The sequence below is a fragment of the Pygocentrus nattereri genome, chromosome 17 (assembly GCF_015220715.1).
Source record: "Pygocentrus nattereri isolate fPygNat1 chromosome 17, fPygNat1.pri, whole genome shotgun sequence".
Classification (NCBI taxonomy): Eukaryota; Metazoa; Chordata; class Actinopteri; order Characiformes; family Serrasalmidae; genus Pygocentrus; species Pygocentrus nattereri.
This window is the reverse complement of record NC_051227.1, coordinates 17223658-17241432: the sequence shown is the minus strand read 5'-3', so window position 1 is coordinate 17241432 and position 17775 is coordinate 17223658. Positions and strand designations below refer to the sequence as shown.

General features: G+C 39.7%; 1 protein-coding gene across 2 annotated transcripts in view; it reads right to left on the bottom strand.

The window, feature by feature from the left end:
- Positions 1 to 17775, bottom strand: part of epha4l (eph receptor A4, like) — a 69918-nt gene that overhangs the window by 48363 nt on the left and 3780 nt on the right. For both annotated transcript variants that reach the window (XM_017722258.2, XM_037546623.1), the window contains exons 2-3: positions 14918 to 14985; positions 10619 to 11282 (exon numbers count right to left, since the gene is read on the bottom strand). In XM_017722258.2, the coding sequence (XP_017577747.1) occupies positions 10619 to 11282; positions 14918 to 14985 (732 nt within the window). The remainder of the gene's footprint in view (positions 1 to 10618; positions 11283 to 14917; positions 14986 to 17775) is intronic.

The following is a 17775-nucleotide window of genomic DNA, read 5'->3' as shown; positions in this document are numbered from 1 at the left end:
GGGGTTTAACGTAAAAAGTTCACTATAGATACTATATATACTATACTTTACAGTGGTGATGATAGGAACCAGGGGTCACCATGTCTACAACATAGATACAGAGATTTTATTTACTTTCCAGAACCACCAGTGGACCTACACATCATATTATGTAATGTTTCATATTATGTAATGTTTCAATGTGTGTCTTGTGACTGTGTCTGTGTGTGTGTGTGTGTGTGTGTATGTGTGTGTGTGTCTGTGTGTGTGTGTGTGTGTGTGTATGCATGTGTGTGTCTGTGTGTATGGGTGTGTGTGTGCGTGTGTGTGTGTGTGTGCGTGTGTGCGTGTGTGTGTGTGTGTGTGCGTGTGTGTGAAGATCCTGAACTCTTCTGTAGCTCCTCACTGACCTCTCTCTCCTTTACAGAGACCACCTACATTCTCCTACAGTTCACAGCAACACAGATAAGATAGAGAGACAATCACTCAACATCACAGAGAGGAGAAGAGAGAGCGAGAGAGAACTGTGAGAGAGACAGGGAGAAGACAGACAGACAGATGAATAGAGAAAGTGGAGATGGAAAGGAAAAAGAAAGAAATATATAGTAGGGGAGAGTAAATGAAAGCGATAAAGGGAGAGAAAGTAAGAGAGAGAGAGAGAGAGAGAGAGAGAGAGAGAGAGAGAGAGAGGTTTGTGATAACAGTGTCTGTCATGAGATCAAAGGCAGAGTGAAGAGAGTGCACTGATGAAAAGAAGAAAAGAAAGAAGAAAAGAGACCAAAATACTTTTTTTTCTTTCCAAACTCTCTCCCTCGATCTCTTTCTTTCGCGTTGAGGACGCTGACCTCCCCTCTCTTCTCAGAAATCAGTTTTTTCTTCTACAGCTTCCTCCCATTCACCTTTCTGTTTTATCTCTCCCCTCCTGCCAGACTCTCTCTCTTTCTCTTTCCCTTTTACTCGCTCGCTCACTCTGTTTCTCCCTTTCCCCCTTTTGCTTTGTCTCCATCTTTTTCTCTCTTTCACTGTCTCGTCTCTGTTTATCTCTTTTGTGCAGCTTCTCTTACTCTCCTTCTCTTTCTATTGTATCTCTCTTTCCCTTCCTCTTTTTCTCTCACTCTCTCTTTTCTCTTGTCCAATCTGTGGTGCAGATATTTTCCCCTATTTAATTCTTTCATATATGAGGTTATTTATTCATATTTTGGCTTTTGAGCAAAATGCCTGTCCCAATAAATAAAAGGGTTATAAAAATCTCTGTCTGTACAAAATAAAGAGTGAGAGAGAAAGACCGAACTGGAGAGAGAGAGTAAGAGAAAGAGAATGAGGGAGAGAAAGAGGCCATTAATTCAGGAGCTTTTGACATGCTAATTTCTCGTTCTCCTGCTTTTCAGCCGTCCACCATCTCCCACTTCACACAGAGGAAAAGAGAGAGAGACGGTGGGATGAAGTGGGGCCTCCTGCACTTCTCCGTTAAGCTCTCTGAACAGTCTGTGGGTATAACTCTCTACAGAGACTGACATTGAGGAAATGATGTGGAAACACTTCACTCGAAGGTTACCTACATAAACATTCATTAACATTTCAAAAGCAGTGCTTCAATATTCTTCTTTATTTATGAACAGATTATGGCTGTATTCATGAGACAACATGAGGTGTTTTATGTACTAAATGACAATTAGTCACTTTATTAGAAACCCCTCTCTCTTAGCTGGTGTGCAGCTAGACTCTGTAGCTCATTGTTGACGGACAGTTTGCGTTTGTTTCTGACCACAGAGATATCTCGGCTGGATATTTTCAGGTGCTGGTCCACTCTCAAGCCTTGCAGTGGCACTGATGTGCTGAGAATGGATCACCACCCAAATAATACATAGAAAACAACAATGCTGAGAAACTGACCAATCATGGATGAGGGGCTGATAAACTGTGGCTATTGAGAGGAAGCACAAGGAAGATGTTTCTAATAAAGTGTCCAGTGAGTTGAAGCACAAGGAAGATGTTTCTAATAAAGTGGCCATTGAGTGGAAGTACAAGGTATGTGTTTCTAATAAAGTGGCCAGTGAGTGGAAGTACAAGGTAAGTGTTTCTAATAAAGTGTCCAGTTAGTTGAAGCACAAGGAAGATGTTTCTAATAAAGTGGCCATTGAGTGGAAGTACAAGGTAAGTGTTTCTAATAAAGTGTCCAGTGAGTTGAAGCACAAGGAAGATGTTTCTAATAAAGTGGCCATTGAGAGGAAGCACAAGGTTGGTGTTTCTAATAAAGTGTCCAGTTAGTGGAAGTACAAGGTAGGTGTTTCTAATAAAGTGGCCAGTTAGTGGAAGTACAAGGTAGGTGTTTCTAATAAAGTGGCCAGTTAGTGGAAGTACAAGGTAGGTGTTTCTAATAAAGTGGCCAGTTAGTGGAAGTACAAGGTAGCGTACTGAATACTGACATAAACTGTATGTATTTTAAATATATTACATCAACATCATTATTGTCTTTCAGGTTTTTTATGTTTGCCAACAATTGTGCGCATGTAATACATTTCATTCATGTGTAAATTGGGCACATATATACATTCTGTTCAAATACAAATAATTAAGCTATTTAAATACTATGTTTAAAATCAATTCCTATGTAAACGGCCTTAAAATGAGGTATTATCAATGATCATCTCCACACTGACACATTAGATCAATGTCAGCCCAGCGCTGGAACAACTCCTCTGGAGTACAAAGAGCTGGTGATGACAGAGAAAAGCCAGAGCAAAGTGAATCACATCCAGAGCAGAAAAAAATCTCTCAGCGCTTCAGTAATGACAACTAAATCACACACACATGCAAGCGTGTATATTCATATACACATAGAGAGCTGTGTAAAAATCAGAGACCACCCTGCATCTATTTCATTTTCAGTCAAAAGAGCCGTTAAGTAGAAGTAGAAGGAAGGGGAAAGTCAAAGTGAAACAAACAGGAGTTGCCAACAAACTACAGAGTAAAGGGGACTTCTAACATCCACCCCCAAGACAAAGTAAACCACCAACACTGCCCAATCAAATAAACATTTAACGCTTTCATCTTTGACAGAGAGGACGAAATCCAGCTGCTTCAGATCTGAAAACATCCACAGGTGTTTCTGTCCATCTTTCCACTGTGAGAAAACCACTCAGTGCTGTGGGTCTGAAAGGATGTGTAGCTGTCAAGAAGCACCTCACCGAGAAAAGGAGATGGACACATCTAACAAAGAAGCTGAACAGTGGACTGACCACCCCAGAGTCCAAAGCAGAAAATGTAACTTCTAAGACTGAACTTCAGAGATATCCTTGCAGATTTCTTTGAAAAACTGAAAGTTTATTAAAATAATGGAAATTGTAATAGAATTGAAGCATGAAAACACTAAAATAATAATAATAATAATGATTATTATAATTATATTTAACTATTATTACTTATTATTAGGACTTCTGTTTTTTTTTCTGATGATGACTTTTACACAGCACTATACAGACACACACAGAGCAGAGAGAGGTATGATTTTAATATGTGGAGCTGTTTGAGTATTTTTATGCACAAATATGTGTGGATTCTATCTTGCCATCATATAGAGGTGTGTGGAGCTTAATCTTCAACTCTTGGGAGTGTGTGTGTTTGTGTTTCTAAACGACTCATGTGTGAAATGTCCTGCTGTCGAGTCGTCCGACAAAACACCTTTCGGGTCGACTGATGCCAATAACACATCCAGGAAAAACTGTCCTGTCAAAACAATATAATTCCCTTATGCACACAAAAATAGTTCTGTGTTTGCAGGATTCTGTCTTTTTCGCAAGTTAACAATTTCTGTTTGGAAGATCTTTAGACACAACTCATCTGCATATCCATTCAGATACAGTCTGATAAGGCATCTTCACACTAGGGCAGAAATATAATATTATTTTAAAATCCTAATAAGGAGTGCAGTTTTCAAATCATAAGGGCTGCGATTTTCAAAGTTCAAACCTCAATACATTCATACTTTAAGTCTCACTACATTCAGTTTTCAAACCTCCCCACATTCAGAGTTCAATTCTCACTACATTCAGAGTTCAAGTCTCACTACATTCAGTGTTCAATTCTCATTACATTCAGAGTTCAACTCTCTCTGCATTCAGAGTTCAAGTCTCACTACATTCAGAGTTCAATCTCACCACATTCAGAGTTCAATTCTCATTACATTCAGAGTTCAATTCTCTCTGCATTCAGAGTTCAAGTCTCACCACATTCAGAGTTCAATTCTCATTACATTCAGAGTTCAACTCTCTCTGCATTCAGAGTTCAAGTCTCACCACATTCAGAGTTCAATTCTCATTACATTCAGAGTTCAATTCTCTCTGCATTCAGAGTTCAAGTCTCACCACATTCAGAGTTCAATTCTCATTACATTCAGAGTTCAATTCTCAAGATATTTAGAGTTCAAGTCTCACTATATTCAGTGTTCAAGCCTCACCACATTCAGAATTCAATTCTCATTACATTCAGAGTTCAATTCTCATTACATTCAGAGTTCAAGCCTCACCACATTCAGTGTTCAAGTCTCACTATATTCAGTGTTCAAGCCTCACCACATTCAGAATTCAATTCTCATTAAATTCAGTGTTGAATTCTCACTACATTCAGTGTTCAAGGTGCCTTGCATCCAGAGTTAATTCCTCACCAAATTCAGTGTTCAAGTCTCTCTACATTCGGTGTTCAATATCACTACATTCAGTGTTCAAGTCTCACTGAATTCAGTGTTCCATCCTCACTATGTTCAGTATTTAAGCATCTCTACAGTCAGTGTTTAAGCCTCACTATGTTCAGTATTCAAGCCTCACTACGTTCAGTGTTCAAGCTTTACTAAATTCAGAGCACAGCTGTATAAAATTTCTTCTTAAGCAGAAAGTCCATAACTGCACAGTAAGTTCCAGACCCAACTTCAGTAAAGAAATACAACCCCAATTCCAATGAAGTTGGGATGTTGTGTAAAACATAAACAAAAACAGAATTTCTGCAGATTCTTTGAATCTTTTGATGATATTATGGACTGTAGATGATGAAATCCCTAAATTCCTTGCAGTTACATGTTGAGAAACGTTGTTCTTAAACTGTTGGACTATTTGCTGACTGAGCCTTTCAGGGATGCTCCAATTAATTTCCAATTAACCTGCTCACGTGTGGAATGTTATATCCTATCCTACCCTATCCTATCCTATCCTATCCTATCCTATCCTATCCTATCCTAGCATTTCACATATATATTTTTGTTTTAAATACAACTTGGCACTAATGCAACTGGGCACTAATCATATTTTAAACTGCAGTCACAATATTGGTCAGAAAAAAATGGTCTGCATGACCTGAGAGACAAAAAGAAAGAAAAAAGAAGAGAGAGCACACAGATTAAGAGAAAGTAAGGGTAAATCTGTTCTTCCTCTGAGTCGCTCTCTCTCTCCCTTGAATGTGTCTCCATGGTGACCTGTAGAGGCCCGGCTGTCAGAGTTTTGATGTCTTAATAAATTTCTCCTCTTGCGCTGTCAGTCGAGAGGCAGGAGATGGATGGAGGAGTCCAAGACCTTCAACCTCACTCTAGGCCACCACCTCCCCCAAGCCCTCACTGAATCCCCCCAAAACTCCAGCCACCATTCAGCTCCCAGATCAACTCTCATCATAGAGTTACTGAATAATTTATAATAGGTATCGAATACTTTATAACAGTCACTAAATAATTCATAGTAGACACATAGCAGATAATGAATAATAATATATAGTGGTGGAAGAAAAACGTAAAGTGGCTATCAAGTCATTTATAGTAGGTATCAAATAATTTAGTAGTTACTAAATAATTCATAGTACATACAAAATGATTTATAGTCACTGCTGTCAGAACAAAACCTTGTATCTCCAAAATGGTAACTTTACAGGAGAAGGAAAGAACCTACTTTACTTTTACTGTAAGTCAATGGAACCAGAATTTTTTCCAAGTAATTTTGGGTCGTTTCTTCTGGTCAATTTATCATGAAATTTACACACAATGTAAAGAACAACAGGCAATTTACAAATTATAAAAACTGAAAAAATGACAAAAATGGAGATATGAGGATTTGTTCCGACAGCAGCGATATGTTCAACTAATTATAAATAATTCGTATACAGTTTAAGTGGTTAAACCTTTTTTCACAAAATTGTTATGTTTGCTTATTATTACTGAAATATGTGTTCATATCACATTATTTTTATGCCCTCATACGTCACTTTGAAATGACACTACGTGTCATTCTGACACTGAAAGAACATCGCAGACATGCTCTCGCGAACACACCAACACACAAAGAACATCAAACAGGTCAGGAGCACCGCACTCCAGAGTGGAGAGAGAATGTCACCTTTCACCTTCCACCATTAAGATCAGATGTCAAGGGTGGCTACGGTAGCCCTCATCAATCCTGCAGGCCCTGGAAACTAGAGAAAGTTGAGGGGGGGGGGGGGGGGGGGTGGTTGTTTGGGGAGGGGGGGTGTCACTGCTGAGAAGTCTATCCAGTCCATCAGTCTGACCCATCACTCCCTGCAGGATAACAACGGAAAAAGTTCCACTGAAATGTGCCAGTGATGTTTAGCCAAGTTAAACCAGCTCCAAGTGAAAAAAGTAGAAAAAGTACATTTACTGTGCAGAAGTAAAAACACGTTTAATATTTAATGTTTTTTTTCCACCAGTATGTTGAACTCATCAAATAAATAGAAATTTTGCACTTAAACTGGGAGAAAAAGTCCATATTTAAATGTGTTAACTTATTTCCGCTTAGAAAATCAACAAAACATGTAATTTGACTGCGAGCGTTTAAACGTTTGCATACAGCTGTGTGTGTGTTTTGGACTATCTATCTATATTTTATGGACACAAGTATTGGGACACCTACACATTACACCTATCATGAGGAGCTATTATGACTCTAAATAGGCACTATTATGGAGCTGGTCCCCCTTTTGCAGCAACAACAGCTTCCACTCTTCTGGGAACCTTTCTACTAGATTTTGGAGTGTCTATGGGAATTTTTGCCTGTTCAGCCAGAAGAACATTTGTGAGGTCAAACACTGACGTTGGATGAGACAGCCTGGCTCACAATCTCCATTCTAGCTCATCCCAAAGGTGTTCGATGGAGTTGAGGTCAGGGATCTGTGAGGGCCAGTCAAGTTCTTCCACAACAAACTCACCCAGCCAGGCCTTTATGGAGCTGCTTTGTGCGCTGAGGCTCAGTCATACTGGAACAGAAAAGGGCCTTCTCCAAACTGTTCCCACAAAGTTGGAATCATGCAATAGTCTGAAATGTCTTGGTCTGCCGAAGCATTAAGATTTCCCTTCATTGGAACTAAGGGTTCTAGACCAACCCCTGAAAAGCAAGCCCATAATATCATCCCGTCACCAGAACCCACCAAACTTTACACATACAATGCAGTCAGGCAGGTAATGTTCTCCTAGCTTTTGCCAAACCAAGAATCAGACTGTCAGATAGAGAAACGTGATATGTTTCCACAGCTCCAGAGTCCAGTGGTGGCACTTTCCACCAGTGCATCCGATGCTTAGCATTGTGCTTGGTGATGTAAGACTTGCATATGCAGCTGCTTGGCCATGGAGACCCTGCCATGAAGCTCCCGGCACAGTTATTGTGCTGATGTTGATGCCAGAGGAGGTTTGAACTCCGTTACTGGGTCAGTGGAATCCTAGTACAGCACCATGCTCAAATTCAGTGAGCTCTTTAGAACAACCCATTCTTTCATAAACATCTGGAAAGGCAGACTGCATGGCTAGGAGCTTGATTTTATATACCTGTGGCATATGTAGTCTCTATATGTATCTGTGTATATATATATCTATGTATATCTATCTTAATGTCTTATATTCAACCAAGTCATGGACAAACACTTCAAGCTGTTATGTTAAACGCAGTGATGTTTTCACAGTTCTTCATGCAGAAAAAGTGCTGCATTCAATTTGCTTGATTTACTTGATCATGCACATCATTTCCATATGAATACACTACATTACATTGACACAGTTACTGAAACTGAAAGACAAGAACAGTGTTTACATTTACAGCATTTGGCTGACGCTCTTATCCAGAGCGACTTACAATTTGATTATTTTTACATGGGTAGGCCAAGGCGGTGTTAGGAGTCTTGCCCAAGGACTCTTATTGGTATAGTGTAGGGTGTTCACCCAGGTGGGGATTGAACCCTAGTCTACAGCGTAGAAGGCAGAAGTGTTAACCACTACACTATCCCAACCACCTAATATAGTTTTAATAAATTGCTAATGTGGAAATGATGTACACATTTGAGACGTGGAATTCCAGAGCAGGAGAGTGGAGAGTGAGTGCGAGTAAAACTTTTACAGCTGAGTTGAAAACATGCTGTCTTTCTGCCTCTCCCATGCTTTTTACACTCTCACTCTCTCTATCTCTCTCCCTCTATATCTCTCTCTATCTCTTCCTCGCCCTCTCTCTCCTCGTCTTGTTTTGATGCGTGTGTATTCAGCCTGTCTCCTCATCATGACTCGTTTCTCTCCAGAGAGAATCGGTCTCAGTGAGCTGACTGCAGATGACGCCTCAGATAAATAAACAACACAGAGGAGAAAAAAAACACAAACAAATAGTGAACAAGCTTCACTCATCCTTATTCCCACACTAACACACAGTCACACGGCTAAATGATCCAGCCCGGCTGAGTGATATTATACTGAAGCACACTCACTGGAAAAAAAAAGTGGCAATTTAAAGCTCTTGTTTTGTATGCAGCCCTTTTCTAGCTACGGCTGCCATGGATGATCCAATGGGCCGCTAAATGAAAGGCAGGAAATAATGTTTTTAATGGCAAAACTACCAGTTAATTCAGCAATAACATTGCGCAGCTCTATCATGGCAACAGAGTTTCACTTAACCCTCTACTGCACACATTACAAGAGCAATTAAAAAAAATTCAATTCACTTTTCTTGCATGAAATCAACCTGATTATGAAATGAAAATACATTTTTAAATAATGATGTATGCAGGGGTCCTTTTGGGGTATGTTGCCCTGAGGCAACATTGTGTGAAAATGGAAAGAAATGACAAAAAAGTTGTGTTCCCTGAAGTGATGAGATCTGGCTTGTTTATCAATTGGCTAAATCCACTGCACTATCACACAGTGTTGCTTCTAGGCAACAAACATATTTCTGCAAATTCTCATTAAAAAATGATACTGAATGTTTAAAAAGAGGTATAAAAGTGTCCAGTAAGAGATAGTATGACCAAATACATGCTTTTGATTGATTTACTCGAACTCTTTCCTTTATTATTAACCCTGTGGTTGTCGTTAAATATGTAGAATGTTAGTGTAAAGTGAGGAAAATGGGTTTGTTGCCTAGAGGCAACGTTGTGCAATAGAAGGTTAACATGGGAGAGTTGTGCTACCTCAGTGCTATATTAGCTATATTACAGCATATAGATCAGGGTACTCAAAATGAGACCTGTGCGCCAAAGTTTGCCCACAAAAAACTCTGAGAACTTGGGCAGGAGTTCTGAGCAGCTTCTGCCTGTAGCTAGAAGGCCAGACCCCCCTCACAGAAGAACTGTAGCAGTACTGATGTAGGACTGAGGAGCAGGGAGGAGATGGGGTGGTGATGGGGATTGCCAACACTTCGTCACAGGAACAGAAGGTGAGGATGTGAATTTATAGTGCATTAGATTGGAAGAACGAGGGGTGTCAGGCATGTTCAACTTCAGTTATAACAAAACTATGTTATGTGTTTCCGAATGAGTAGTCATCATCCTCATCCTCAGTTTTACCATTAAAACAGTTTGTCACAGTTTCATACTTTGACACATCCCTTTTTACGATGTACGCCTCAAACAGGCAAAGACTGTTCACATGTGCTGTAGTGTTATATCAGCTAAGGATCTAACATTACATTTTCCCTACTGTTTGATTAGCTATCGATCTTTCTCTGTTTGTCAGAGGGTCTCTGCTCTGCAGTGAAGATACTCAACATATTCACTTGAATGTCATTTAACAGTCAAAACTAGACCTAAAGAAATGAATGTGTATTTGGGTAATTCTTTTCGTTTAAACATTGACAGCTATTTCTATATCTTATAATAACTTATTTTGCTTTGGTCTGTCAATGAAAAAGGAAGCATAGTTATTTGGGAATGGCATATTTTTTACAGACTAATATCATATGTGACTGCTAGGATAGGCTCCAGCACCCCCCGGCGACCCTGACGGAGAAACGGCTTGGAAAATGGATGGATGGATGGATATCACATGTATCTTAAAATAAGAGCCATTTTTTTCCTGGTTTTATGATCAAATGTCTTGCTTAAAATAGGGGATAAATAAGCCTATCTCTCTGAAAATGGACAGAAATCCACAAAAAACTAATTCTGTTATGGTCTAAAGTGTTAACACAGAAGCTTTCAAATACTAAATAACAAAACAAATGCAAATATAATTAACCAACACTTGAGTATTTCAGGTAATCAGGTTGTCCTTAACTGTTATCTATAAAATGAATACAATTTTAGCAAATGTTAATTAGGTTTTTCATCAAACAATTTGTTTAACAGACAAATAAAGCAGCAACATGGAAGAAGCCCTTAGAGGTCAATCTGTTCTTACCTTGGCACTGTCCGTTGCGTTCCTCGTAACCTGAGTTGCACAGGCAGTTCCCAATGGGTACAAGCCACTCCCCGTCTGCCCCGCAGTACATTTTGGGCACCTCACGCTCCTCCGAGTGATCCACACAAGAGCCCCGAACCTCCACTAAAGACGAGGTATCTGCTCCGGTTACTGTATCAGGAAACTGTGCAAGGTTTCTGACCGCTAGTGGACATCTTTTGTAGAAGACACGGACAGACACCAATGCAATGCAGGCTCCAACATCCTGGAAAGCCAGGTAGAAGCCTTTTCGGGTCAGAACTCCCACATCCCTCACTTCAGTGTTTAGCTTCATGATCCGGTCGCCGATGTCCACCTGCGTAAAGCTCTCATCGGCTGCAACTGTGTCAATCTTGGCGAAACGGCTTTCGCGCACCGTTCGCTCGCTATCAGAGTCCGTCTCCTGGAAGTACAGGTTAAAGGTCTCCTTGCAGGTGCCTGTCACTCCAGGAAGGCTGTTGCAGTCCCGCAGGGTGAATTTGATCTCGATATAAACCCGCTGGGCTGGACCTCTCTGGATCCAATGCGTCCGCAGCCAGTTGTTCTGACTGGCCTCCATCACATTACATACCTGATATGTTCGGATGGGCACGTTCTTCTCGTCCATGATGCTCACCTCCTCCCACTGCAAAGAAAGCAGATACGACACCAGAGGTCACATTTCAAATTGGAGGAAATATGCTTTCTGTATGAACAAGAACTTTTGTCTAATCTTATCTTTTATTTAATACAAAAAAGAATGTGTTTTTTACGAGTTCAGGTGAATCACAGCTGTGCGTTAACTTGGTTAGTTATATAGTTAGCCGGTTAGGTCATTTACTTGGTCGATGTTAGTATGTACTGGTTGGTTAATACTAAAGTGATTGTTTGCGTGTTTGGTTGGGAGGTTTACTGGTTGGTTGGTTGGTTGGTTGGTTGGTTAGTTGGTTGATTGGTTGTTTGGTTGGAGGCTTAGTTGATTTATTGATTGATTGGTGGGTTTGGAGGCTTACTGGTTGGTTGGTTGGTTAGTTGGTTGGTTGGTTGGTTGGGAGGGAGGTTTGGTCAGATTTGTCAGTTGTTTGGCTGACTTACTGGTTGGATAGTTGGTTGGTCAAGAGGTTCACTGGATGATTGGTTGGTTTGTTGAGATGTTTATTGATTGGATGGATGTTTGGTTACTTGTGGTTGGTAAAGATGTTTACTAGTTGACTGGATGGTTCACTGAGATGCTTCCGAGGCTTCCGAGTATACAATCACCCATATGTCTGGCTGAGCCCTCCTGCTACCCACTTCAGACCAGCTGCCCATGCCCCAGCTGCCACTACCTGCCTTGGACGAGCTGCCCACCCTACGCTGATGTTCTCATAGACTCCTAGTTATTCCTAATACCAATATTACTGCTATTAATATTAGTAATATAATCACTTGTAGGTAGTTTGACCAGAGGAGGATGGGTCCCCCTGGTGAGCCTGGTTCCTCCCAAGGTTTCTTCCTCAGTTCTGAGGGAGTTTTTCCTTGCCACTGGTGGGCAAGCCAGGGGGTTTCTGTACATTCTTACAGTCCTGTTGAAACTTTGTCTTTTCCGAAATTCTGTAAAGCTGCTTTGTGACAACATCTGTTGTAAAAAGCGCTATACAAATAAATTTGATTTGATTTGATTTGATTACTGTTTGTTGGTTTTCTGGTGGGTTGGTTGGAAAATGTAATGGTTGGTTGATTGCTGGTTTGCTGAGATATTTTGAGTTTACTCGTTAGTTGGGAGTTTCACTGGTTAAATAGTTGTTTTAGATGTTTACTGATCGGTTGGTCAGTTGGTTTGTTGGTTGGTTGGTTGGTTGGATGGTTGGTTGGTTGAGTGATTTACTGATTGGTTTGTTGAGATGTTTATTGACTGGATGTATGTTTGGTTACTGGTGGTTAGTTAAGATGTTTACTGGTTGACTGGTTTGTTCGTTGAGATGTTTACTGTTTGCTGGTTTATTGGAGGGCTGGTTGGGATGTTTAATGGTCGGTTGTTTGCTGGTTTCACTGGTTGATTAGTGTGTTTGTTGTTTGCTTTGTCTAGTTGGTTAGGTTGTTTATTGATTGGTTGGCTGGTTTGCTGAAATTATTACCTGGTGGTTGGTTGATATGAATGTTTTTGGATAAATTTTTTAGTTGGTTTGCTGGCTGGTTTGTTGGTTGGGAAGTCACTGGTTGTGAACATTCTGGTGGTTCTTGCTAATGTTAAACTCCTGTGGCCAATTTGACATCGTAATAAAATAAATTATCTTCTCCAGTTATTCACAAAACATCATCGCAAATTAAGCAATAAAGAGACAATGACAGTGAAAGCGATCCAGTCTCGTTTGTGTGTGCAGTTCTCTCCTGCCCTGTGAGCACTGAGGGCCAATGGAGCGAACTACTGATAAGGGCTTCAGTCTGTAGATAGCAGTCCAGAAGGAGAAAGGAGCTAATTGGCCGTATTTAGAGCCTGAATGCCCGCCCACCTTTGCTGCCAAAGAGCTGTCACTCATGCAGGTGATCACAGAGCCCGGCCAGCTGAGGAGCACTGAAAGAACTGGGTCACACAGCAACAGCAGGCAGTGGCAGTGATGGGATCAGAAGTGAGTTTACAGAAGTTTATTTAAGTTTAGAGTATGATCTTCTCTCCTTACTTGAAAAAGAATATTTTCTATTAGAATGCTTTGCATAAAACCTGATATAGACTATTTGTGCCAATGAGATGATTACCAGTAATTAACACAAAAATGTGGCTGACACCAATTTAAATAATTGACGTTGTTTGTATTTTGAAGCAGGTTTACAGTATAATCCATAAATCCAATGGCTGTAAGATGTAAGACAGATTACACAACTCTAAAGATGGATCATTGATTAATTTCACATAGCCATTGCTAAATCAGACATGAACATTATTGTAAACTTTGTAACTATCGGTTGTAATTCCAGTAGTTATACATTTTCTCAAATATATCAGCCGCTGGTTTCCTGTGCAGTCCAACATAAACCCAACCATTTCTGTGTCCATCCACTCTTTAGGCTCAGCAGAAAGGTATGCATGAATAGACAGCATAAAAGCAGGGACGACTGAGAGAGCATACTTTATCAGACAGAACCCACTGACCTCTTCGATTTGAAGCCCCTTCTTTCAAAAACACACACACACACAAAACCGTTCACTGTTTCTATGTTGCCAAGCACCCCCCTCCCCCTTTTTTGGAAGTTGAGGGATAAAGTTTCCCAACAAAGGCCATTTCTGTCTCTTTCCACTATTTACGAAACCTGATGCTTGTCGCATTAACCTAGCTATCCAAATTCACATCAGACAAAGAGAGAGAGAGAGAGAGAGAGACAGAGAGAGAGACAGAGAGAGAGAGAGGAGAGTGGGCAAAAACTGAGATCGAGGAAGAAAGAAATAGAAAAGAGAGAGAGGAGTAGTAAATAGGAAAAATGAGAGAGGGAAAGACACAGAGAGAGACACAGAGAGAGAGACAGAGAGAGAGACACAGAGAGAGAGACAGAGAGAGAGACAGAGAGAGAAAGAGATACAGAGAGACACAGAGAGACAGAGAGAGAGAGACAGAGAAAGAGACACAGAGAGAAACAGAGAGACAGAGAGAAAGAGATTGAGAGAAAGAGACAGTGAGAGAGAGACACAGAGAGACAGAGAGAAAGAGACAGAGAGAGAGACACACAGAGAGAGAGGGAGAGAGAGGGAGACACAGAGACATAAAGAGAGTCAGAGCGAGAGACAGAGAGAGAGAGAGAGAAAGAGATACAGAGAGAGAGAGAGAGAGAGAAAGAGACACAGAGAGAGAGAGAGAGAGAGAAAGAGACAGAGAGAGAGAGAGAGAGAGAGAGAGAGAAAGAGACAGAGAGAGAGAGAGAGAGAGAGAGAGAGAAAGAGACAGAGAGAGAGAGAGAGAAAGAGACACAGAGAGAGAGAGAGAGAGAGAAAGAGACAGAGAGAGAGAGAGAGAGAGAGAAAGAGACAGAGAGAGAGAGAGAGAGAGAGAGAAAGAGACACACAGAGAGAGAGAGAGAGAGAGAGAGAAAGAGACAGAGAGAGAGAGAGAGAGAGAAAGAGACACAGAGAGAGAGAGAGAGAGAGAGAGAGAGAGAGAGAGAGAAAGAGACAGATAGAGAGAGAGAGAGAGAGAGAGAGAGAGAGAGAGAGAGAGAGAGAGAGAGAGAGAAAGAGACAGAGAGAGAGAGAGAGAGAGAGAGAGAGCGAGAGAGAGAGAGAGAGAGAGAGAGAGAGAGAGTTATACTCACTCCTCCTTCGGTGGGGCTGGCGACCCAGGCCAGTTCTCCCTGCACGGATCTGGAGTCCAGTAAGGTAACTGAAAGCAGCAGATGGAGAGATACAGAGTGAGAGAGTGCAGGTAGATCCTGCCTGTGACTGTGACTGTCATCCTGATCCGGAGTGTAACAACCGCCTGACCTACATAGAGTGACAGCAGATTACAGAACCCCTCTGATTCATAAACAAAACAGAACAACAGCTCTCAACCCAGCAGGACTGCACGCGCGCCGGCGCGCCACCGAGAGACTCCAGGATAATAAAACTGTCTGTACGCACAGTCTGAAAGCCCTGACCAGCAAACACTGTTAGTATTGACCATAATTAAAAAAAGCATGTTGTAATTTTATATGAATTATAGCTGACTGAGGCTCACTGAAACAAGTGGAGTGGAAACTGTTTGGAAAGCGCAGATTCCAGGCTTTCAATCCATAAAAACGTTTGTGTTTGTAAGGAATTTGAAATCGATGGAAAGTTATTGTTTTGTGTCCCTTGTTTTGCAGAAAGAAAAAAGTTGCTGCATAACTCACTGTCATTAATTATGTAATTACATTTAAATAGTAAAGCACCAGGAAAGTAATAACACTTGTCTTCTAAAACATGGATAAAAAAATGACTTCATGTGAAAACAAGCCATTTAAAGGAAAAATACATTTTCCCCCCAGTATTTTATTTTTCTCCATTTATTGCTGTTGTTGGAACAAAACCTCATATCTCAAAAATGGTCACTTTACAGGAGAAGGAAAAAAACCTACTTTAGTTTTAATGTAAGTCAATGGAACCAGACTTTTTTCCAAGTCATTCTGGGCCGTTTCTTTTGGCCCACTCTTCATGAAACGGACATACAATGTAAAGGGAAACAGACATTTTCAAATGATGTCAAAAACAGAAAAGTGACAAAAATGGAGATACAAGGTTTTGAGTGGCTTTCTGTTCTAAAAACCAGCCGTAATTTGTTCATACTTGTGTCATTCTCTATTTGAAGTGGGAATTCAAGTAGATATGTTAAAAAAATCACTTTCTTTGATCCCAAAACTAAATAATCTCCAGTAAAATCTGTTAATAATGTTTGCTATCTGGTGTCGACCGTAGGAGGATGGGTTCCCCTTCTGAGTTTTGGTTCCTCTCAAGGTTCTTCCTCTTTAGGGAGTTTTTCCCTGCCAGCGTTGCCGCTGGCTTGCTCATGGGGGCTTGGAGCCGGATTTTGTTTTTTTTTTCTTGCAGTAATACTGATCGTTCTGTAACGCAGCTTTGTGACAATATCTGTTGTAAAAAGTGCTTCATGAATACATTTTGCTTGCTTGCTGTTATCATATATGCAAAATGGAGAGCTTTATTCCAAACATACTTTACAGTCACTGGTGTTGTATGAATGTGGTGTAACACCAGTGACGGTGACCCCAGTGACATTCTGGTTAAAACTGAGGATTTTAACGGCTAACTCATTAATGGTTAGGCAACTGTACAGTCAAGTATCACTGTAATATCACCATAATATCACTGTAATATAACCATAATATGACTATAATATCACTGTAATATCACCATAAAATCACTGTAATAGCCCCATAATATTACTATAATATCACTGTAATATAACCATAATATTACTATAATACCACTGTACTATCACCATAATATTATTATAATATCACCATAATATCACTGTAATACCACCATAACATTAATATAATATAACTGTAATACCACCATAACATTAATATAATATCACTGTAATATCACCATAATATTACTATAATATTACAATGTCACTGTACTATCAGCATAATATTATATCACTGTGATATCACCATAATATTGTTATAATATCACTGTAATATCACCATAATATTACTATAATATTACAATGTCACTGTACTATCAGCATAATATTATATCACTGTAATATCACCATAATATTACTATAATATTACAATGTCACTGTACTATCAGCATAATATTATATCACTGTAATATCACCATAATATTGTTATAATATCACTGTAATATCACCATAATATTACTATAATATTACAATGTCACTGTACTATCAGCATAATATTATATCACTGTAATATCACCATAATATTGTTATAATATCACTGTAATATCACCACAATATCACCATAATATTACTCTAATATCACTGTAATATCACCACAATATTACTATAATATCACCATAATATCGCTATAATATTACCATAATATCGCTATAATATCACTGTAATATCACCACAATATTACTATAATATCACCATAATATCGCTATAATATCACCATAATATTGTTATAATATCACCATAATATTGCTATAATATCACTGTAATATCACCATAATATTACTATAATATTACAATGTCACTGTACTATCAGCATAATATTATATCACTGTAATATCACCATAATATTGTTATAATATCACTGTAATATCACCACAATATCACCATAATATTACTCTAATATCACTGTAATATCACCACAATATTACTATAATATCAACATAATATCGCTATAATATCACTGTAATATCACCACAATATTACTATAATATCACCATAATATCGCTATAATATCACTGTAATATCACCATAAAATCACTGTAATATCAGCAGTCAGGGACAGTAAATGAACCCTAAACATGACCTTAACTTTAAAACAGTCAGTGAACTGAAGACCTCAGGCCGCCTTCACGACAGCACCTCTGGTGCTGGCCACTGACCGGAGTTCTGCTCTGTCTCTCTGGTATTTGTGAGCACTTAAAGAGTAAAGAGAGCTCAGTCGACATCACATCTCCATCAGTTTAATGTTGATTTTCCCTCTGAGTCCTG